The sequence below is a fragment of the Zootoca vivipara genome, chromosome 6, assembly GCF_963506605.1.
Source record: "Zootoca vivipara chromosome 6, rZooViv1.1, whole genome shotgun sequence".
Classification (NCBI taxonomy): domain Eukaryota; kingdom Metazoa; phylum Chordata; class Lepidosauria; order Squamata; family Lacertidae; genus Zootoca; species Zootoca vivipara.
This window is the reverse complement of record NC_083281.1, coordinates 60953756-60975648: the sequence shown is the minus strand read 5'-3', so window position 1 is coordinate 60975648 and position 21893 is coordinate 60953756. Positions and strand designations below refer to the sequence as shown.

The 21893-nt window shown below is 47.5% G+C and overlaps 1 protein-coding gene across 6 annotated transcripts in view; it reads right to left on the bottom strand.

Annotated features, from left to right (window-relative positions):
* Nucleotides 1-21893, bottom strand: part of GSE1 (Gse1 coiled-coil protein) — a 391224-nt gene that overhangs the window by 25911 nt on the left and 343420 nt on the right. For 5 of the 6 annotated variants that reach the window (XM_035120003.2, XM_035120005.2, XM_035120007.2 and 2 more), the window contains 2 exons: nucleotides 20266-20484; nucleotides 6795-6994 (listed from right to left, as the gene is read on the bottom strand). In XM_035120003.2, the coding sequence (XP_034975894.1) occupies nucleotides 6795-6994; nucleotides 20266-20484 (419 nt within the window). The remainder of the gene's footprint in view (nucleotides 1-6794; nucleotides 6995-20265; nucleotides 20485-21893) is intronic. The other variant, XM_035120004.2, reaches the window with a different exon arrangement.

Here is a 21893-nt window from a genome sequence, read left to right as displayed (position 1 = left end):
AGGATAAAAACCTCCTAATGGTTTTGAGGGAGCTGCAGGGAAGCAGGTTCTGCTCAGCAACACCCGCCCAGGCAGAAAAACAAGACTAAAGAAGTTCATGGATGTCAAAGGGAATCATAATCTGCAGACCCCCTCCCTTTCCCCAATTATTGCCCTTCTTTCTCACTCCTTTTAAATAGTCAGTGATCAATGAGAACAGATTAAGGCGGGATCTACAAATGCAAAATTCAGACACTTCTGTTAAATGCAAGGCTCAGCTTATAGGGACCAGTGAGCAACAAGCAGCCATTAAGAGAGTGAGCCGGTGCATGTCCAGTAGGAAGCTACCTTATATTGGGTTTTATCATTAGTCCAGGGGTCCCCAGACTACGGCCCGCAGGCCAGATGCAGCCCAATTGGCCTCCCAATCTGGCCCGCGACAACCCCCGCCGCCCGCTGCCTCCTGGGTTTCAGGCAGGGGTCTCTCCCACCACTACCTGTAGACACCAGGGATTGAACTCTGGACTTTCTGCATGCAAAGCAGATGCTCTACCACTGAGCCACAGACCTTTCCCAGTAGCACCAAATAGTGCCAGGCAGCAGGCCTCTTCCGCTCTCTCATCTAAAGGAAGCAAAGCCCTTTAGTGCTCCACAAGCCTTACAGGGTCCTAAGGAGCACTTAGCTATATCGTTATGCCACACTTGCCCCCCTCAATCTCCTTATGCACAATAGGGGCTTCTACAGGCCTGGACGCTTCATTGTACACTTCCTAAGGCAGACCACACGCCTTTGCATCACCACAGAGTGTGACACCTTGAAGCATGTGCTGCAGATGAGGATTAAGCAGCTCCTTGCCAGGTGCCATTGGGAGAACTGCCTCTATCAGTCAAGTGTATTTACTAAATACGACCACAACAAACACTCCTGCAAACAGCTGAGAGCTCCTCAAGACTTTCATAATCTCTTCAGAAGATACATCGGCCATAATTAATTCAAAGAGATGGGCCCGCTGATTGGAATTTTTAATGAGCAGGAACATCTGCTCACTCTCTGAACGCAGCGCACGCCTGGAGCGCCACACACCCGGCCCTTTTCGCCCGCCCGCCAACCAACCCTAACCTTCTCCAGAGGGCGCATCCAGGAGACAATGGTCCGGATGCACCTGCCGGGGGGGGGGGCAAGGAATTGACCAACAAACATGGGCAAACTCAATAGCATCGGAAAATGCAGCACAACCCCTAGACCTCATCCTGTCAAGAAAAAAGTGTTCAGTGGAGGGGGGCTTGCTGCAAACATAGGAAAAGGAGGGTGACCTTGTTTGCTTTGCAAAGGGATTGTTTTGCATAGGCAGAGCAATTGCCAGTGTGTGGTGCCTGCGGCTGCAGGTCCATTTAGAGCAGGCCTGGTTGTGATGAGGAAGGAGAGTGGCAGAAGGGAAGGTGGGTCTGGCTTTTCACTTCTGCCTTGGGAGGATTTACCGGCTGCTTTGTTTCCCCAGAGCCATTAATCACCCTGGGAGGATACAGACACCTATGGAGCCTGAAACAGCACAGCAAATATAAATCCACCAGCCTTTTGATAGCGGCCATAAAATAAACAGGTTAGTCAAGCATTTCATTGGAGGCAGGAAACAAACCCAGGCCCGTTGCAGAAAGCAGCATCAGCAAACCGCACCAGCCACAAGCCTCTGAATAAAGACAGCAAGGCGGGAGGGTAGGGCAGGGTCTCCTGATGAAAACAATGGGCAGGAAAATGTGAACCTTGCAAGGGCTCTTTTACCAGGAGGGTAAAAGTGGCAGTCTTTAGGGCAGAAGGGCCTTTGGTCTTCCAGATGTTGCCGAACTGAAATGCCCATGAGCCCTAGCAAGCATGGCCAATAGCCAGGGATGATGGCAGCTGTAGGGCAGCAACATCTGGAGGGCCAGAGGTCCCCAACACCTTTCTTAGGGCCAAACAGGTACTGTTGAGCCACACAATTTGGCACAATGGGGAAGTTGTTGCCTCGCTCACACGTCAACTCTGGCACTGGCTTAACCCACTTCGGTGCCTTTGTGGAGAGACTTCAAAGGAAGTGCAAGCTGGAATCTGAATATACAGCACCACACAACCTGAGAGGCAACGTAGTGTAGTAGTTACAGTATTGGACTAACACCTAGGAAGATCAGGGTTCAAATCCCCACTGAGCCATGAAGCGCACTGGGAGACCTTGGGTCTGGCACCTTGACCTCCTTGGTAGAAAAGTGGGATATAAATGCGAAAACAAACACATATGCCTTGAATTCTGCCCAAATCTATACAACTGATGTTCTTAACTAGATAATCTGGCTACACGATTGCCCTAAGATAATGGTTGCATGAAGGACGTCCTCAGTTAGATTTTGCAGACTTCATGGCTCTAGTAGAGCAGTAGTGAGGAACTTGTGGCCCTCCATATGCCACTGAACTTCCACTCCCATCATCTCTCCCACTGGCCTTCCTGGCTGTTGGGAATTAAGAGTCAGACAACTGCTGAAGAACCCTCGATTCCCCTTGACTGCAGTGCTGCCAATGGGTGCTTACCCATGGCAAGGCCTTTTCAGTGATGGTTCCCCAATTGTGGAATGCCCTCCCTAGTGAAGTGCACCTGTTCCCATCATTATCAACTTTCAGGAGAAATGTGAAAACATTCCTGTTTACCCAGGCATTTGGTGGCTGAAGGATACTGTTCTGAGCAACCCTGTGATCATCGGATGGAGGAATGTTTTTCACTGTAATTGCTTTTAAAAAAATGTTTTTAACTGAAACTAATCTTAGATGTTTTTAATTGTAAATGTTTTGGGGAATGTTTTAGCATTGTTTTTTGTTTTTAAATTGTGAATCCGTTGGCAGCCCTGGGCTCCCTGGGGAGGAAGGATACAAATTCAATAAATAAAAAACCCCAAGTCAGGCTTCTTCCAGCTGCTACCACTGAAGATAAAACTACACTCCATCAGGAGGGCCGCTGGCCTCAGCCAGCAAAAAAAGAAAAGGGGGGGGAAGCCATTTAAATCCTTAGAACTGGATTGCCCAGTGGCATAACTGGCAAAGGCGGCACCTGCTCAAGAAAGGTGGACAGCGGGCTCTGAGTAGGCTGCAAAAGCGCTGCCTGAACTGTACTTCATTTCCAGCAGTGTCTTGATACACAGCTGCAAGGATGAAAGGGGGAAAGGCAATGAAATGGCGGGGAGGGAGAAAATGGGGAGATCAGTCATTCGCTGGTGATTAGTGTGCAATCTCTGCCAGGGAGACCACGGGACATGCCCTATTAGCTTTAAAATAGACAATTCTTCATTCCACACGGCCTTTCAAAAGACTCCATATTATCTTTGAAAAACCGCTAACCTCTGATGGATGGGCGCCAGCAGCAAGCCGCCACTTTGATTTTAGCATTTCAGAGCGCCAAGTGCCTCATCTCTGCTCTCTGCTCTCTCTCCCCTCCCCCCATCTTATTTTACTAAGTTACTGTGCTCCCCATCCACCAGACAAAAAAAAAGTATTAAAGCTTCAATCAAACCTCTGTACTAGGATGGATGGGCTGGATCATCTGTTGAGTCAGCCCTGGCTCTCTCTACCCAGAGTGCTCCCTGGTGGCATTAGAGCTTCATTAGCGGTAAATTGTTGCAGCAGGGATATTACTGCAGTCTCTCAAGGGCTGCCGAATATTCGAATAGGGAGGAGTGGGGCAACAATAGCCTGCATTGGAAACCTCAATAACTGACTGACTGCTGAGATGCGCTCTAAGTGAGGCTGCCCTTAATATCCGCCTGGAAGCTGCAGATGGTGCAAAACGTGGCAGTTGCTGAGTGCAGCAGCCTATTGCAGGAATGTGACGCCACTCTTAAAAGAGCTGTGTGGGTTTGCTGATCTGCTACCAGGCAGGGGTTAAGTATTGAATTATAAAGTCCAAAAGAACTTGGCTTACCTGAAGGAATGCCTTTCCCTCCAAACAGACCTGCCCAGTCACCAAAGTCTTCTAATAAGGCCCACCTAGCTGTGTCATAGCCTGCTGAGGCCCAGCTTGCTGCAGTCAAGGGAAGGGCATTTTCAGTTGTGCCTAGGGTTGCCAGGCTCAATAGAGGACAGGACTTCTGTGCCTTTAATTGCCCTGCTCTCTTTTGAGTCTGGAAACCTTAAAGAGAAACCAGCAGAACCTTTGTTTAATTTTCAAGCAAAGGGTCTGCTGGTTTCTCTTTAAGGTTTCCAGACTCAAAAGAGAGCAGGGCAATTAAAGGCACAGAAGTCCTGTCCTCTATTGAGTCTGGCAACCCTAGTTGTGCCCCCGAGTCAATGGAAGAACCTCCCCTCTGAAATAAGGCAGGTGCTGATTCAGCTTAGTTTTCAGCACTTGCTAAACCCTTATTTGTTCTACCAGGTGTTTGCTGGCCAGGAATAAGAGTTTATTGTGATTCACCCTGACTCTATAGATGCTGCTGTATTAATTTTTACATTTTTTTTTACTGTGGTTCTATTGATGTGAACTACTTAAAGATTTCTTATGGAAGGCAGTAGAAAAAAATATTTTAATTAAGTAAATTAAGAGTGGGGTTAGGCCTGCCGGTGAGGATGAAAGCCAATGTGAGCTGCTGACAGGTACAGCTGGTTTGTGGATAGATCACTGGTCGTCCAGCTCAGTATCCTCTACACTGACTGGGAGTGGCTCTCCAGGTTTCAGACTGGGGCCTCTCCTAGCTTTACCTGCAGGTGCCAGGGACTGAGCCTGAGACCTTCTGTGTGCAAAGCAGATGCTCTACCAAGGAGCTACAACCCTTCCCTCAAGGCACAAGAACACAGGAAACTGCTTTATAGTGAGTCAGACCACTGGTCCATCTAGCTCAGTATTGTCAACACTGACTGGTAGTGGCTATTGAAGGCTTCAGACAGATGTGTCTCCCAGCCCTACCTGGAGATGCTGTGGATTGAACCTGGAGCCTTCTGCATGCAAGGCAGATGCTCTGCCACTGAGCCACAGCACTTCTTTCCTGGAGTACTTTCTCTGCTGATGTATCAAAGCCCACTGAGCTTGCAAGACATGCCCATAACTACGTCATCTCCATACACCACACAGAGATGCAGAGCGATAAACTACACTTGGTTAACCTAATCTGCTTTGTTTTTCAAAGCTCAATGAGAAGGTGGGAGAAGGAGCTGATCACAACCAAAACAAGCATGGCTGTGTTGAGCAGGCCTGAGCAAGCTGCCTCTTCTTTTCATCACGATCAGAGCTCAGGGCGTGTTTGTGTGTGTGTTTTGCTTCGCTGGGGCATCATCTGCGCTTCTTCAAAGCACCAGGGGTCCTGCGTTCCCTCCCCTCCCTCAGCCTTTCCTCTTTGTGGTTTAATTAGTATTTCCAAGAGCTGTGATCCCGCTGGGAAGCCTGGGTAAAATACAAGGGGAGGAGAACCCTAACAATGATTCTTAATTAGCAAACGCTTCGGCTCCCTGCTGCCCGTGGTGTCTGCAAGGAAGGGAGAGAGGATGTATGAAAAAAGGGCAGCAGGGTGGGCTGGGCAACCCTGGAGGAAGAGGGCCTTGTGTGCACAGATTTACAGGAATCATTTTGCCTGCTTCCTGACATCTCTGAGCATGCTTGGTGCCTGACCTGGACACTAGCATAGATGATGCTATTTACCCCCAGCCAGAGGACATTTGCTCTGGATGCAACATGCTGCTTTTCAACACTAGATGTTCAATAAGCAGGCCTTGCCCTCTGATTGAATCAATCAGCTCTTGTGGCTCAAAAATAAGAATCAGGAGGGTTTGTACCAAATTAAGTCCCAAGCCACATTCAGTCTGCTCTGCATTTTGACAACTGTTGCAAGGGAAGGTGCACACCGGCAGCAGAAATTGATACAGTGCCAGTTTTGGTGGAGCTGAATCTGCTCAGTTACAATCCAACACACGCCTTCTCCTTGTAACCTACGGTATGCCCATTGTGTCAATGTACAAATACTGTTTTAGCCATTTCAATGCACCAGAATGAGACGACTGAAGGAACTAGGGACAGAGAAGCTGACTTCTTTTGAGTCAGTCCATTGGTCCATCTAGCTCAGTGTTGTCTACAATGACTGGGAGTGGCTCTGCAAGGTTTCAGGCAGGGAGTCTTTCCCAACCCTACCTTGGAGATACCAGGGATTGAAGCTGGGACCTTCTGCATGCAAAACAGGTGCTCTGCCACTGCGCCACTGCTCATCTGAGCACATCAGCACGCAATCTCCCCATTCGGTTGCATGTATGACAAGTCTTGGTCATGCTGTGTAAGGTGCTGAGGCTTGAAGGCTTCAGTGTTTCATCTTCTGCATCACCAGTGCACTTCTGGGCCTTCAAGCAGCCAGGCAGCCTAGGCTCAATTGGGCCGAGAGTACTCCAGGCTGTGAAACCCCACAGCATGAAGGTGGGTCTACTGAGGCACCCAAAAGGAGAGTCACAAAGACTGCTTTGCCCGATCCCCTACTTCCACCGCATCCACAACCGTACCTCCTATCCCTGATGATCATCAACCCATGCCAGGCCTGGACTCTGTGGCAGCCTGTCACAAGCTAGGCCCCTGATATGACATGTTGCTCTTTAGGAACACAATGTCCACTGAATATCACTCATCCCACGACTAGAAGGCTTGCTTCATTTTATGGCTGCCTTATTTTATTAGGGAAGATGGATTTCCCTCAGATCTGCCTGTAGTCTCCTACTCCTGTGTTTCAATCCCATTCCCCCTTCTCAATGCTTTTCCGAAGTCCCTCTAGGGAAAACCCCACCCTCCCCAATAGAAGCTGTGTGCATGTACATGTGAAAGCCTTACCTGTCGCCCATCACTCCTCCAGACGCCATTCACAGTTTTGGTGGGTGCAATGGTCACAACCGGAGGCGTGTTCGGCACATTGTGCCCTCCCGGTGGGACAATCAGGGGCCCCATTGGTCCTCGCTTGGGAGTGCTTGCAGGGGAGCTGTGGTTGGTGGCCGGTGAGGAAACAGGAGAAGACTCGCTGCTTATTGAAGACCCTAAAACAAGAGAGAGATGGACAGAAATCAGATGGGGAGTTTTCCCTGGTGGGTAGTTTAATCCCAAGCATTAGAGCAGGCTGGGAGGCTGAACCCTTGCAGGTGCTGCCATTGAATAAGGCTACCTTCACGCCACGCATTTAAAGCACTCTGATATGACTGCAAACAGTCATGGCTTCCCCCAAAGAATCCTGGGAGCTGTCGTTTGTTAAGGGTGCTGAGAGTTGTCCAAAGTCCCCTTACACAGCTACAATTTCCAGAGTGACTTAATAATCAATCCCTCTTCCTGGGAATTGATGCTCTGTGAGAGAAATGGGGACCCCCTAACAGCTCCCAGCACATGTAACAAACGACAGCTCCCATTAGTCTTGGGGTGAGGGGGGGAGTTTAAAGTGACATCACAGTTCTTTAAATGTATGGTGCAAAAGTTGCCCAAGTTTAACCAATATTCTGACTCCAAAGAAGACCTTTCCTGAACATTGCTCCTTGTTGACAAGGAAAAGGTTTCCAGTACCATTCCTGTTGAGGTGGTGGTAGGGAATTCTCACATGTACATTTGGGCCCATTAATTAATTTTAAATGCATCCATCTGCCAGAATAGGGATGGACAACTGCATTGCTGGGACATTCAGATGTCCATACAGAAGTTGGGGTGAGGTTGTAGTGCTATTTGGCTGTACCCCCTGACCCCTTACTGATCATCAAGGAGAGTAAAGGTATCACAGTTAAGGTGTGGCTGAGACACAGCATGCAAACCACCAAGAGACACACAACATTAAACTGGCTGGATCTCTCAGAAACTTTTAAAAACAATTTCCTTTTCCTTATGAGTAGGCACACTTTTTTGCCACATGTGGATCAAACTCTGACAACAGTGCAGGGTGGTGGTTTCTAGTGGTAATTTGATAGTTAGTTGGCCCTTGGGAACATAGGAAACTGTCTTATACCAAGTCAAACCACTGGTACATCTAGCTCACTATTGCCTGCACTGACTGGCAGCAACTCTCCAGAGTTTCAGCCAGGGAATCTTTCCCAGGCCTGGAGATGCTGGGGATTAAACCTGAGACCTTCTGCATGCAAAGCAGATGCTCTACTGCTAAGCCACATTTGCTTATGGATTTCTGAGTGACAAGATCCTACCTTTCTCAGCTGAGAAGGCCCGTTTCCTCCTCTACACCTTATTAATAAGGCACTTAATATGGTGCCAGGCACCGTACAGCTATGATGAATATTCAGATACACATACTGGTAGGCACATCTGTTTCTACCTCCTCATCCACAAATCAAGTGTTCTTGCTCAGAAGCCTTCAAACATTCACATTTAGCAATTGGCAAGACAAAATGGCTTACACTTGGGTTACATGGGAGGGCTCCTGCGACACATAAAAAGGGACCCAAACTACCCATTCAGTTGCTAAAAGAAACCCAGAAGCATAAAGCCAGCCCAGGGGAAAGCAAAAGCAGCAAGGCAATTACTTTAGAAAAAAGGCTGATGGTACAGAGACGTTACTCTAATGCTGCAGCAATGGAAGTCCTGGGCTTGAATATCACCCTGCATGGCTACATCTATCAACACACAAAACCTGGGGCATCACAATTAGAGGCGGCGACTGCTTTCTTTCAAGAAAAATTAGCAAAACCATCCTAAGCCAAGACTGCAAAAGCAGCCATGACCAAGATGCTGTGCTCAAAGAGACGGGCATTTGGGTAAATATAACAACGCTCTCTCTTTTTCAACCCTTGGGCAAGGTTTTGCTGCAATTTGCATAATACATCTGTATTTTAAATTACACCCAGCCTTGGGAAGCTGCTGGTACCGGTATTTGCAAGTAGAGGGGGGGGGGGAAGAGACTCACAGAAATGGAATTAAGAGCACGATGCATATAGACAAGGGTGGCTATAGGAGAAATACAAATAGGATGCTAACTAGGGCATCCTTCCTAGATTTTGCCCTGTGCCTCAATGCAAACAGGTTGCATGAAAAACATTCATACAAAGGGAAAGTTTGTGTAAGCACAAACATGGGGCATTCAAATAAGCTAACAGCCATTCTGAGTTAAAGAAAAACAATTTCCTTATGGTGGAACAGGGTTGGCAAATGGATCATGTGACAATTTTATTTTGTTTGGTTAAAAAGAAAAAGAAAAATCATGCCTCTCTAAGCAAACTCTAATGACTTTGAGCCTTTCAGTACATACCAAGATGCAGTTGGGACATCACATTCACATTATACATTTAAAGCACTCTCATACCATTTTAAACAGTCATGGCTTTCCCCCAAAGTATTCTGGGAGCTGCAGTTTGTTAAGGGTGGTGGGAGTTGTTAGAAGACCCCTATTATCACATAGCTACAACTTGCAGAATTCCCTGTGAAGACGGAAAGTCTGTTAAACCATTCTGCGAGCTGTATAGCTCCCAGACTTATTTGAAGGAAGCCATGATGGATTAAAATGGCATCGTAGTTCTTTAAATGCATGGTGTGAATGTGGCCACAGTGAATCAGTTGAACTAACAGTCCACTATGTAAGGAGCTGAATTATTAGGTTGCATTGACTATGGCAAGAGTGAGCTGAAATAGGCTGCAGGACCTAGTATGACGGCACAAGCATGGGAGCCTAGGAATCAGAGAGGTAGATCCTTGATTTTATTGGACCCAACAAATTCAGCTTAAATATGCTGCAAATCCTTGTGGTTAAACCACTGAGCCTAGGGCTTGCTGATCAGAAGGTTGGCGGTTCGAATCCCTGTGACGGGGTGAGCACCCGTTGCTTGGTCCCAGCTCCTGCCAACCTAGCAGTTCGAAAGCACATCAAAGTGCAAGTAGATAAATAGGAACCGCTACAGCGGGAAGGTAAACGGCGTTTCCGTGTGCTGCTCTGGTTCGCCAGAAGCGGCTTTGTCATGCTGGCCACATGACCTGGAAGCTATACGCCGGCTCCCTCGGCCAATAATGCGAGATGAGCGCCGCAACCCCAGAGTCGGTCACGACTGGACCTAATGGTCAGGGGTCCCTTTACCTAAGGAGTACTCAAGAGCACAAAAAGGAGACGGAATACTAAGACATCCTTTCCAGCCTGGGCCAAAAAGGTACCCACAGGAACCACCCACAATGAAGTGAACAATGAACATGTTGCATTGTTGACGCATAAGGCACTTGACAGAGTTTTGCAAGGAAAAAAAATACAGCCAATTTGACACTATTTTGCCAACACTATCAGCCTAACTGAAAACATAAAAATCAACAGGAAAGAGCTTGTTTTGCCTTCATGTACTCTAAAAATTAATGTGTATATACTGTATATTTTTAAACAAACTATTTGGTCAGACTCAAAAGCTTGCAACATCTTTAGCCTTTCTTCCCAATGCCATGTCTCCCACTTCCATTGGAGTCATACACCACTTGGAGCAAGCTTGCAGCAGAAGGAGAAAGCAGAAAGCCGACCCAAGGAAGGGGCAGTTTTGCCGCGCTGCCAGCTCCCGGGCTTTATTAATTATTCCTGGGCGACTGCGCCACGCTTTCATTCTGAAGAGTGGTGGCACGGATGGTGCAGATGACAAAGGAAGCCGCCGGTATGGATTTGACACCTACTGAAGTCTATCTTGTCAGCGCTGAGGCCGACAACAATTAGCAGCCTTAATCCCCTCTGAGCTGGGAAGCCATTACTCACCACTGAAAGCCTTATCAATCAATACCATCACAAAGAGCCGGGCAATTAATGAAGCTAAAGTCTTACTTCAGAACCCTTAATTCTCACTGTGTGGCTTTAAAATGGGAGGGTTTGTGATCGTTATAATTAACTGGCGGTATTCAGCCAGGAGTTAGTCAATGAAACTAATCTGGCTTGGAGATGACAAGAGGCGCAGTGTGGCAGTGTCACCTTTGTTGTCTGACCTCCTGATTCCCACTCAGTGATAGCAGATTAGCAGGAAAGGCTGACAGGCAAAGGTAATTAACAGCTGAGACCCTGACGAAGAAGTAAAGGCAGAGGATGTGTGGGGAAAGGGGGGTGGAGAGGAGAAAAGGCCCCGCAAGGATCCAAACCCACTGAAGCTGACGATCAGCAGATGAGCCTGCCTGGATTTGCTTTGTAGCTTCTTCTGCTCGCCCAGTTGGAAAGGGACCTATGCCTTGATCAAAATGGAAGGAAATGATTCCTGGATGACAGCAGAAAATGGGCTCAGGGGGTGCCTGGCAGCTCAGGCACTGCAAACGGTTCTAGCCTAACAGAGCAATTCATTTGTGAAGAAAGAGCTTTGGGCTCAGACAAGACTGGATGCTGTGCCCTCAGACCTAAAACACCTCCTTTCAAAATGCTCTATGTCTGTGGGTGGTTGAGCTCACTTCTGGGGAAAGGATTTCGCCTGCTTCACCTGTGACAGATATGTCGCCTCTACCCTTAGAGGGAGCTGGTAAACTGAGGTCAGATGCTGGTGCACCCCTGACAGTAAAAAATCCCCACAAAGCCACATCGTTTCCAGTGGTTGCTGCTTCTTCCGTCCCACATTTCCAGTTTTGATCTGACCAAGGAACAAACAAACAAACACAAACACACCCTTGATCCAGTGAAGGAAACATAGCTCTTGTGTAACACGTTTTCAAGTTCTGCCACCCCAGAAATATTCACCACTGCAGATTCTAACTACTATTAATGGGGCCACAAACAGGCCCTACAAGAGCTGGTCTCTGATTACAACCAGTCACAGCTCTCTGAATCTTTGGCTTCTAGGAAATCCATGTGACCCTTCCCAGAACAGACCACACATGGCAGGCTGGAACTTTAAATTCCCCACTAGCTAGAATTAGCAGGTGATGAGCAAAGTCGTGTAGTTACATCACACTGAGACTCCTCTCTCTCTCTTTCTCTCTCTGGCCAGATTAATAACTGTTAAGCTCTTATTCATTAAATGCAATTATTCTCATGTCCACATTATTTATGGGAAGCAGGTCATTACTGTTCCATTTTACAGATGGGGAAAAACAGAGGTGAAATATAAAACTAGGTTGCTTTGGCAGGTTATGTCCAGAATCCCACTGACTGGGAGTGGGCATAGACTTGTTATTTTTAAGTATATTTAAAGCACACACATCCCCGCCCCAAAAAGAATCCTGGGAACTGTACTTTTTTAAGGGGGCTGGTAATTGTAGCTCTGTGAGGGGTAAACTACAGCTCCCAGGATTCTTTGGAGGGAATGTGATTTTAATGTATGGTGTGTACACAGCCACAGACTTGTAGTTTGTGCTACCCCCCCTCTCCAGCCTCCCGCCCAAACCCCTGGCATTAAAGTTCTTGCTTTCCATTTTGCTCAAAATGGTTTCAAACAATTAATCAAATGAAAGCATTTCTGGATATTGCCTCCCCCTCAAAAGACATCATCTCTTTGGCTTCCTCAACCCACATGCAGGGTAGCATTCTAGCTCCTTGCCCACCCCCACCCCGTCACATTATTCTTCCTGGGGGCCAATTTCTTTTTAATACATAACCTCCAACACTCCCCTCAGCCACCCATCCAGGCACAGCAAAAACTGCTTTGAACTCTGCATCGAATCTGAGAGCTCCAAGAACTCAATTAACATCCATTTGATATCAATAAATATGTTAACCAGCTTCCTGTTTCTGGAAGGCCTTGGCTGGCACAGACACGCACACACACGCACGCACACACACACACACACACACACACACTTTCCCTGCTGGTTCGGAGGCTGTGTGGCTTTCTTTCCTTTTGAGATGAAAGATAATGAAATTGCAAGGAAAAAGCCATGCCACTCTAATCCCCGCTGGATGCGCACCCCTGGTTGGCTCTTGTTTTCTCCCGTCTCAAAGTCGTGTTTCATATTGACAAGGAGAGGGAAAAAATATCCCTCATCAAAAAGGTCGGGTGTTTCTTCCTGCTCAAGCTAAACTCTTTGGACCCAGCCTGGGACCTTGAGGGCATCCTTAGAAATCTGAAAGCAGCACATCTCAGAGGCAAGTATCAGCTGTGTGGGAGAAAAGCAGGCAGACAGGCACAGCACATGTCAAAATACATTTTTTCTCCTTCATTTGCATACATCACATTGGCCTGACCTGTTCCCTTAACATCCACATGGGGTAGTTAGTGGTTAGAGTGTTGGATTAGGATCTGGGAGACCAGGGTTCATGGCCATGAAGATCACTGGGTGACCTTCGACCAGTCACTGCTTCAAGCCTAGTCTACCTCACAGGGTTGTTACGGGGATTAAATAAGGAGGGGGAGATATGCCACCTTGAGCTCCTTAGAGGACAAGATAGGATACAAGTGCAATCAATCAATTCTCACAAAATGTGAGCAGAGGGTATACAATGTTTGCTGTTATTCTACAGACGCCACCATTGATTTGTTGCATCTTTCCAGCAGCAGAAAGTCAGATGGCAGGGCTGGGGGTTGGCAGGTGATGTTGGTGGTAGAGAAGCGATTTTGTGGCACAAGAGTGCTAATTTAGCCATTGCTATTTATTTTGAGATGTATGTGGTCTTTTTGAGGTGGGTCATAAAGGTGTACTCTTTTTTGGCAATTACCCAAATGTGTGAGGGCTCTGTAATAGTGTGACAATCTGGAAGCACCTCAACACATTCTGCGGACAACTCCAAACTGCAGACATTGAGTGTCAAGATTTCCCCATTTTTTTAGCTTCTCTCTTGCTAACTCCCTGCTCTCCATTCTGCCTAATATCCAGTATGAAGAAGAGTTCCCGAAGATGCCAAAGCAGGGGTGTGGGACCTATGGTGCTCTTCATGTTGCTGGACTCCAAATCCCATCGTCCCTGACAGCTGGGGCAATGCTCACTGGGGATGATAGGAGATGGAGTCCAACAACATCTGGAGGGCCACAGGTTTCCCAATCCCTGCTCTAAAGCTTGCTCGCCAAAATATGACATTTTCGTTGGCCCTAAATAAAGGTTATAACCTCAATATGGCTTTTCGATTTTGCTTCTGTCTTATTACTCTCACATCACAGCAACATCCCAGGAGCAAACCATGTGGTCAAAATGCACTGGCAACACATTGGCCTTGAGTAAGACTTAGGCCGCATTCACACTATGCATTTAAAGCACTATGATAACACTTCAAACAGTCATGGCGTTTCCCAAAGAATTATGGGAGCTGCTGTTTGTTAAGGGTGCTGAGAGTTATTTCTCTTCACAAAACTACAATTCCCAAAATTACCTGTGAAGAGGGATTGACGGTTAAACCACTTCAGAACTGTAGCTCTGTGAAAGGAATAGGGCAGGCATCCCCAAACTTCGGCCCTCCAGAGGTTTTGGATTACAATTCCCATCATCCCTGACCACTGGTCCTGTTAGCTAGGGATCATGGGAGTTGAGGGCCACACTTTGGGGATGGCTGGAATAGGGGGTCTCTTAAAAACTCTCAATATCCTTAACAAGCAATGGCTCCTGGGATTCTTGGGGGGAAGCCATGACTGTTTAAAGTGGTATTATAGTGCCTTAAATGTATGGTGTGGATGTGGCCTTACTTGGATACAACCAATTATCCATAGGGAAGGCCCTCAGAGGCCAACCTCTGGATCTTTGCCACATTAAAAATCCCCCAATGTGCTTCATTATGGTGTTTTGCATGCAAAGCAGCCCCACCCCAGTAGTACCTGATGTGGTGGGGAAGAGCTGAGCACTCGCCTTCTCATCACTAGCGTCACTGCAGCTTACCTGGAGAAAGGGCCATGTGAACACACTCAGGGAAAACCCAGACTGGCTGAACCTGTGCATCCATACAGCACTGACCTCACCACTGCTGTGCTCTGCCCTCCCATGCCACACACAGGCCAACAACGCCGCCACCACCACTAGAAAGCCTGCACACTCCCTTGTTTTACACTTCACGTCTGCCCATTCTCCCTAAACGCTTCCCAATATAATCTCCTATTAAGCATCTCCAAGCCGATTCATCTCCAGGAGCCAGACAGGCGGAGAACTCTGAAGACAGCAAAGGGATTTTTTTTCATTTTTCTTTTTGTTAAACAATCAAGTTATGCAGCAGCTAAAATCTAAATCAACGGAGAGGAAAAACTCTGCACCGCTTTTCATTATCAACCATATTTTGCTGGGGCAGATATTTGTATATAGCTTGCAAAGGAGAACCAAAAAAGAAAAGAAAAAAAGATTGCATTTGCAAAGAGGAACTAGAGCTGGAGAGGAGATCCGAGCATCAGGAAATCAATGTCAAAAATCCACTAAAGTCTCTTTTGAGGGGCTAAGCAGCAAAGCAGCAGGAGGGAAGAATGAAGGGGGGCAGGCGGGAAACACTACATGGTAGAGAAAATGGGAGAAAGGAGGGAGGGAAGAGATGGCAGGAAGGGTGAGGCATCTTCTAATCTATAGCAGTTCACAAATTGATTTCCCCTTTGGGTGGAGGGGGAAAGAGAGGGAAGCTGTTCCCATTATCCAGATTGGAGACTTCAGTGATTAACGCTCTATGCAGAAAGGACTAGCAATTTCAACCACAATAATGCATTCTCTACCTCTGTTTAAAACCTACCTTGCCTCTTTGCTCAAAGCATTGTGCTGCCTGATTAGAATGGCCTGTTTCGCCCTCTCTTAGCTCAAAACTCCCTTCACTGTTCCTCCCCTCTGCAAGAGGCATCACTTCCTCTTATCTAGTGCTCAGAACCAGGAGCCCTGAAGCACATGGAGCCTCAATGAAAGAGTGCCTCAAAGCATGTGCAGAGTACATTTCCTTCACCTTTGAGTAAACCATCCTCAGCACATATATAGATGGGGAGAGGAGGAAGGATGTGAAATCCAGTCTGCAGCCTCCTAGCAGATATTGTGACCCAGGCCACATTCACACAGTTCATTTAAAGCACTATTGATTCCACTTTAAACAGTCAAGGCTCCCCCCCCCAAAAAAAAATCCTGAGAGCTGTAGTTTGTTAAGGATGCTGAGGGTTGTTAGGAGACCCCTGTCCCCCCCTGCATTTCCTCTGAAAGGAATTGGAATCTCCTAAAAACTCCCAGCACCCTTAACAAACTACAGCTCCCTTGATGTTTTGAAGAAAAGGTGTGAATGTGGCTCTGGAATGTGAGGAATTAACTACTGCTTGTTTGGAGGTGTTTGGGCTCTTCTTCCCCCACTCCAAGGTAGCAGCCACCTCTCTGGGATGACAGTCAGCAGCCTCCAAAGGATGCACGCAGTTCCTGGAAGCTTCCAGGTTGTTCTCTGAACTGCGAACACAGCTATTCGCCCACCTTGGGACTACAAATGTGCTCACCTGCATGAAAAGCACCAAGCAGTGCTGTGTAGCCAGCCTTAATTGACTCACTCTCCTCTGCTCCAATTTAGATAATTGCTGTGTACAATGAAACCTCTGTTTAAAGGAAGCACTTTCTGAAAGGAACAGACACAGCGGAATAACAAAGCAGCTACTGCGACCTGCTCTGGTGCCAAAACAGTCTCCAAAACCCTCAGTGGAAAGCGGCTGGCTCATGGTTGACCTACAGCAGGGTCAGGGAGGGATCTGCTTCTCCAGGTGGCTCCAGCAACCAAACCCATAATGTCAAAGGAGAATGGAAGGCTTGCGCGTGCAGCTGCTGGCATCACAGCAGTGATCCACGCTTCCTGCAGAGGCCACTAAGAATCACTCTCTTATTCCTTCCCTCCTGGGAGCTGCCACCACCTGTCCAGCTACTGGAGATTTAAACAGTGGTGGCTGGTGCCCATTGAGACTAGCAGGCGGAAGGCAGGAAGGCCAACAGGCAGAGCCAGCTAAACCCTGCAACCTGACTGAGTTCTACAAAGGGCAATGATGAGACTAAGGAGGAGGAGGAAGCTGCCAGGCAGTGCCAATCCCAAGGCAGGTTGGAGGTAGGACAGCAGGAAAGTAGAACACTGGCTGAGGGCAGACTGTGGTTAGAGAGGCAGTGCCCTGTTTGTACTTATGGATCTGTCTCCACTGTGGGCCTGATCCCAGGATTTTGGGACCAACCACTGAGTCTTCTAACTGGAAAGGAGCTGTGGGAGAACAAGGCCCTTGTGGGAACTCTCTCGTTCTCTTAGGCAACCCCATGGGTCACATGTGATCTTCCTGGGTCCCCTTGTAACTTTCAGGAAAGGCAAGAGGGCAATCAGTCATATGTACACCCAAAGAGAACCAGGCACAGAAGTACTCCTGATCAATTAACATTGGCAGCACAACAAGGCAGTGTAAGGTTGAGGGTTGGGTCCTTGTTCTCTGCCTTTATTCACACTGATCTATAAACTGTTTTTTAAACTCTGTGAGCACAACAGCGCTCCGTAATATGTATCTGAAGGTTGCATTCCCTTAAAGCCAGGTTGGGGTTCAAACTTTCAGAAAGGAACACATAACAGTAAAGCACCTTTTGTAAAGCATGCAAAAATTCCCAGATTCAGTATCTGACGGTTATATCCAGCTAAAGTCTACTCAGAGGAGACTTGTGGAAATTAAAGAAGCTAAGTTAGACATGTCCATTAATTCTGATGGGTCTACTCTGAGTAGAAAGAGCAGTGGATAAAACTCTTTCAGTTAAAAGGTCAAAGTGATGAGAAAGGTCCCCCCACCTGGGACCTTAGAGAGTTGTTGTTGCTACTCAGAGGAAGCCAGTCTTCGCTAACTACTGCCATAATAACACAAGAGCCCTGCTGGATCAGGTCACTGGCCCATATAGCACAGCATCCTGTGCTCACAGTGGCCACCCAGATGCCTCAGTGGGAAGCCTGGAAGTGGGATCTGAGAATTGCATCACTCTCTCCACCTGTGGTTTTCAGCAACTGGTATTCAAAGCACTACAGAGGACAACCACTGCGGTTAGGAGTTTTGGACTACAACTCCCAGCCACATGGCTTTTTGGTGGGGAAGTGAAGACCTTTGCTATTGGGACTCACAGATTCAAGGCAGGCAATCATTGAAATGAAAAGGAAATAAAGCCCAGGGCTTGATATGCTGCACTGTTCCCTGCCTGTGCTAGTAAAAAGCCTTCTCTTCCCCCCTGCCACTGCCTTGCTCCAACCAGGCCTCCCTCTGCTGCTTCACTAATTCCTACCTCCACCTCCTCCTGCTGGCTTCAAGGCGCCTGCCTTCAGCCGGGCTCCCGCTAAATAGCCCATTAAAGAGAAAAATATTCAGATGTGCATTTCACCATACTGGCACCCAGCAGCCGCTGACTTTGTTATTTAGCGGGGGAGCTTTGGATGGTGAAAGAACACATTTAGGAGCCTTAGGAAAAATAAAATTTCAATGAAGCATGGCAGCGGCGATGAGGCCTATTTGCGGGGGAAAGGACGGACTCTTTCCTGTGCTTGCTCTCGCTCCAGACTTTCTCTCGGGGTACAGCAAATGATATGGCATTTGGATTACTCCGTCTGAATTGAATTTTTAAACTGCCCCCTCGAGATACAATGCTGAGGAAAGACATTAGCCCGTCAAGCGGCAGGGGGAAAGTGAACAAAATCCGACGGCTAAAAATAAAATGAGAGCTTTAGCGGGAAGAGGAAGGCGGGGTGTCAGAGGCTGGCTGCGGACAGAAGCGGGCTGGCCGCATGAGCGACTGGGCCATTACCCAGGAGGCTCCGGCACTTGAAAAATGCCAAGCCCACATGGCTCCCACTTTCTGCTCCATGAAAACAGTCACACTTCAGGCAATTCTTAGCCCTGAACTGGGAATTCAGGCCCCTGAACCTTTACTTTCTTCCAGAAGTACAGTAGATGCTGAAGGTTCTATGGGCAGTACAAACAGTTCAGCTGCTCCCCGCTCCGTCTCCAGGCAAAGATGATGCTAGGTTTGCAACAGGAAATTCCCCTCCATTTCCCCCAGTGGGAGACCATGGAAATAGGCAAGCCAGGGGGGAAAACCATAGCACCTGGTCTAACAAAGGTCTTGACCAGGCACCCCCAAACTGCAGCTCTCCAGATGTTTTGGCCTACAACTCCCATGAACCCTTGAGTGTGATGAGATCAAAGACCAACAGATTACATGACAATATGGAAGGGGAGACTACTTTTGTGGGCCATCTGCTACAAGGGTTGATGATCTGGAAAAACACACCACTGTGTAAAATGAGGGGTGATCAGATGAGAGACCTTGATAAGAAAGGTGTCAAACCTTCTGCAGCTGACAAAGTGGAGTCACAGAACTTGCTGGGTGGCCCAGTCTCTCTCTCTATTTTCATCCTTCAAACCTATCCAATAAGACTGAATTCATTATCCCTTGCTGCCCCTCAACTCTCTCCATCTATGCCTAGTTCTCCATGACTCACCTGCCTACCTGTGATGTCTTTCGCTACCTTTGCCATCACCTGCTCTTAGTCCCTCTAAGTAGGTTGCTTCTGTGCTCAAGACATCATCCAACACTCTTAGCACTGCATAAATGCCAACCCAGCTGTAGTTTACAGAAAGCACTTGAGTTTTAGTGGAAGATGACAAGATAAAGTTTGCTAAAGTGCTTGGAGTTTCTAAAATATGATTTTGGGGTGGGGATATCTTACAAAAAAAGACCCATTAGCTCTTAGTTTGGCAAAAACCACCCTGAAAAGCTATTAGATTGCTATCTAGGCAAACAAGACACCTGATGTGCATGTGTGAATGAGAGCAAGAGTAATGAGTAATGTTGGGAGCCAAAAGGGCTTTTCCACAGGAGCTCAGTAATACCTGTGAACACTCTGACCAGTTGGATGAATAAACCACAGGCAGCTTTGACAGAAAAAAATGGCCCTGTCTGATAGAATGGCAGATATACATACAAGGCAGCTTAAAGACTAACGTTCTATATGCACTCCTCTCCCCATGAATGCAGATGTCCATTTCCCCAATACAGTACATGCATACACTGCATTTTTTCTGGAGTGAAGCCTCTGGATGTTCCCACTCTTCAAACATGATATACTTTTTAATTGCAGCCTTCAGGTTTGCTTTCTTACAGCTACATCAGTGAAATGGGTTTTAGTATCTTGAATGCACTGCATGCTTGACAATTTGTTTTTAAATCTGAGTGACACAAAACATTGCTTTTCTACTTTTCCAATTGTGAGAAGTAGGGACTGAGAAGTGCAATAAAGGGAAGGGAAAGAGCCGAGCAGGGGGAAACAGGTGCACAAAAGGGGAGACATTGGAGTAGGCTGGGCCACATCCTTCAAGGAGCTGAGTCATGGAACTCGAGGTGTGGGTGGTGTCTGGGATCCCTCCCCTGTCTCTGCAAAAAGTGTCCTTCCTCTGTGCCCCCGTGCTGGCTCCCCTCTACTTCATGCAGGTCAAAGGGCCACCCCCGCCCTCGCTCTTACCTCTGGGTTCCTCGGCCTGTTTGGCAAGCTTGCGTAGGGCGGCGGCAAAGCTGGAAGAGGGTGCGGACTGGACTGACAAAGTGCTGTTGGCTGCCGGGCTGCCACTGGGCACAAGGGAGGCATTGAGAGGAGATGGGGTCAGGGGGCTGACGGTGGCGGTGGTCCGGGTCGCTGTTGAAAGCATTCCTAGAGAAGGTGACTTTGGCTCATGGCTCATGCCTGAAACAATGAAAAGAAGAATTGATGTCACTGGGAGAGAAGGAGTCAAGTCACATCATCCCAGAGAGAGTCAAACCTGGCATTGGAATATAACACACAGGGATAAATGGCTGGGACAGGACCAGACAATGGTGATGGACTGGAGTACAGAGGAGAGGTGGCAATTATGGCTACCCCAGAGCACTCTGCATCTACCTACTGGGGGAGTCTCCAAAGGCTTTACATGGGCAAAGTTTTGCATTTGCGGAAGACAGAAGGTACCATAGGTGGACAGAGAATTGAGGGTGTGGTGGAGCTGGACAGGAAATCCAAGGGTTATCTGTGCTGCTGTGTTTATACCCACACAACATCTACGGTAACCTATTGTTTCCTACCCTGTCCAGGAGAAAATGTGCTAAATTTTTGCAGTGGTATAGCAGTGGTGGAAGGCTGCTCAAATAAACTATTAAATTAGCACATCTCTGTCTTTGCTTTATTGGAAGAAAGGGAAAGCTGGGAGATGACTGGAGCAGCACACCCTAAACCAAAGCTTTCCAAACTTTTCATGTTTGTCACACACTCTTTAGACCTGCATCATTTTGCGACACACTAATTCAATTTCACTAGCAAACCAGAGATTAAATTAACCCCTTTCCAGGCCCGGGAGGAGCATGGGAAGCGTTTGTGCGACACACCCTACACACAGCAGCCGACACACTAATGTGTTGCGACACACAGTTTGGAAAGCTCTACCCTAAACCTTTGTTCTGGGACTCAAATCAAAAGACACTCACTCGCCCGTTCATTTGCAGGGCCAATTACAGGACAAATCATCACCCTAACTCATGCTAGATCTGCTTCATACCTGCAGGCTAGCACACCACCATGTACCCAAAAATGCAGTATAAGCAAAGAGATCACCAGGGGAGGGGGGGGGAGATATTCCCCTCTGGGACAAGGTGGAGCACAGCACCGGGGCAATGAGAAACAACTCCACCCCAGCAGAAATTGTTGCAGCTGTTCTGCTCAACAAAGCACCTGCCCTTTGCCAGTCATAGGAATTCATTTTCTCTCTCTCTCTCTCTCTCTCTCTCTCTCTCTCTCTCTCTCTCTCTCTCTCTCTCTCACACACACACACACACACACACGCCTCATCATAACAGATCCACTGGTGTAGATCTGTGATAGGAAGCCTTCAGGCTTGTTTGTAGGATCTACTTTCTTTTCTTGATCTCTTGAGATACATCAAGTAGAGCCTGGTACAAAAAGACTTGCCATTCAAATTCAAGAATTCTGAGCCCAGGAATTTGTGCTGGAGTACTGGAACAGAACTGAACTCACAGTTCTTCCGCATACACACACACTCCACTCCTGGCCTTTTCTCCATTTCAGCAGTATAATTTAGGGCAGTGATGATGGGAGTAATTTTG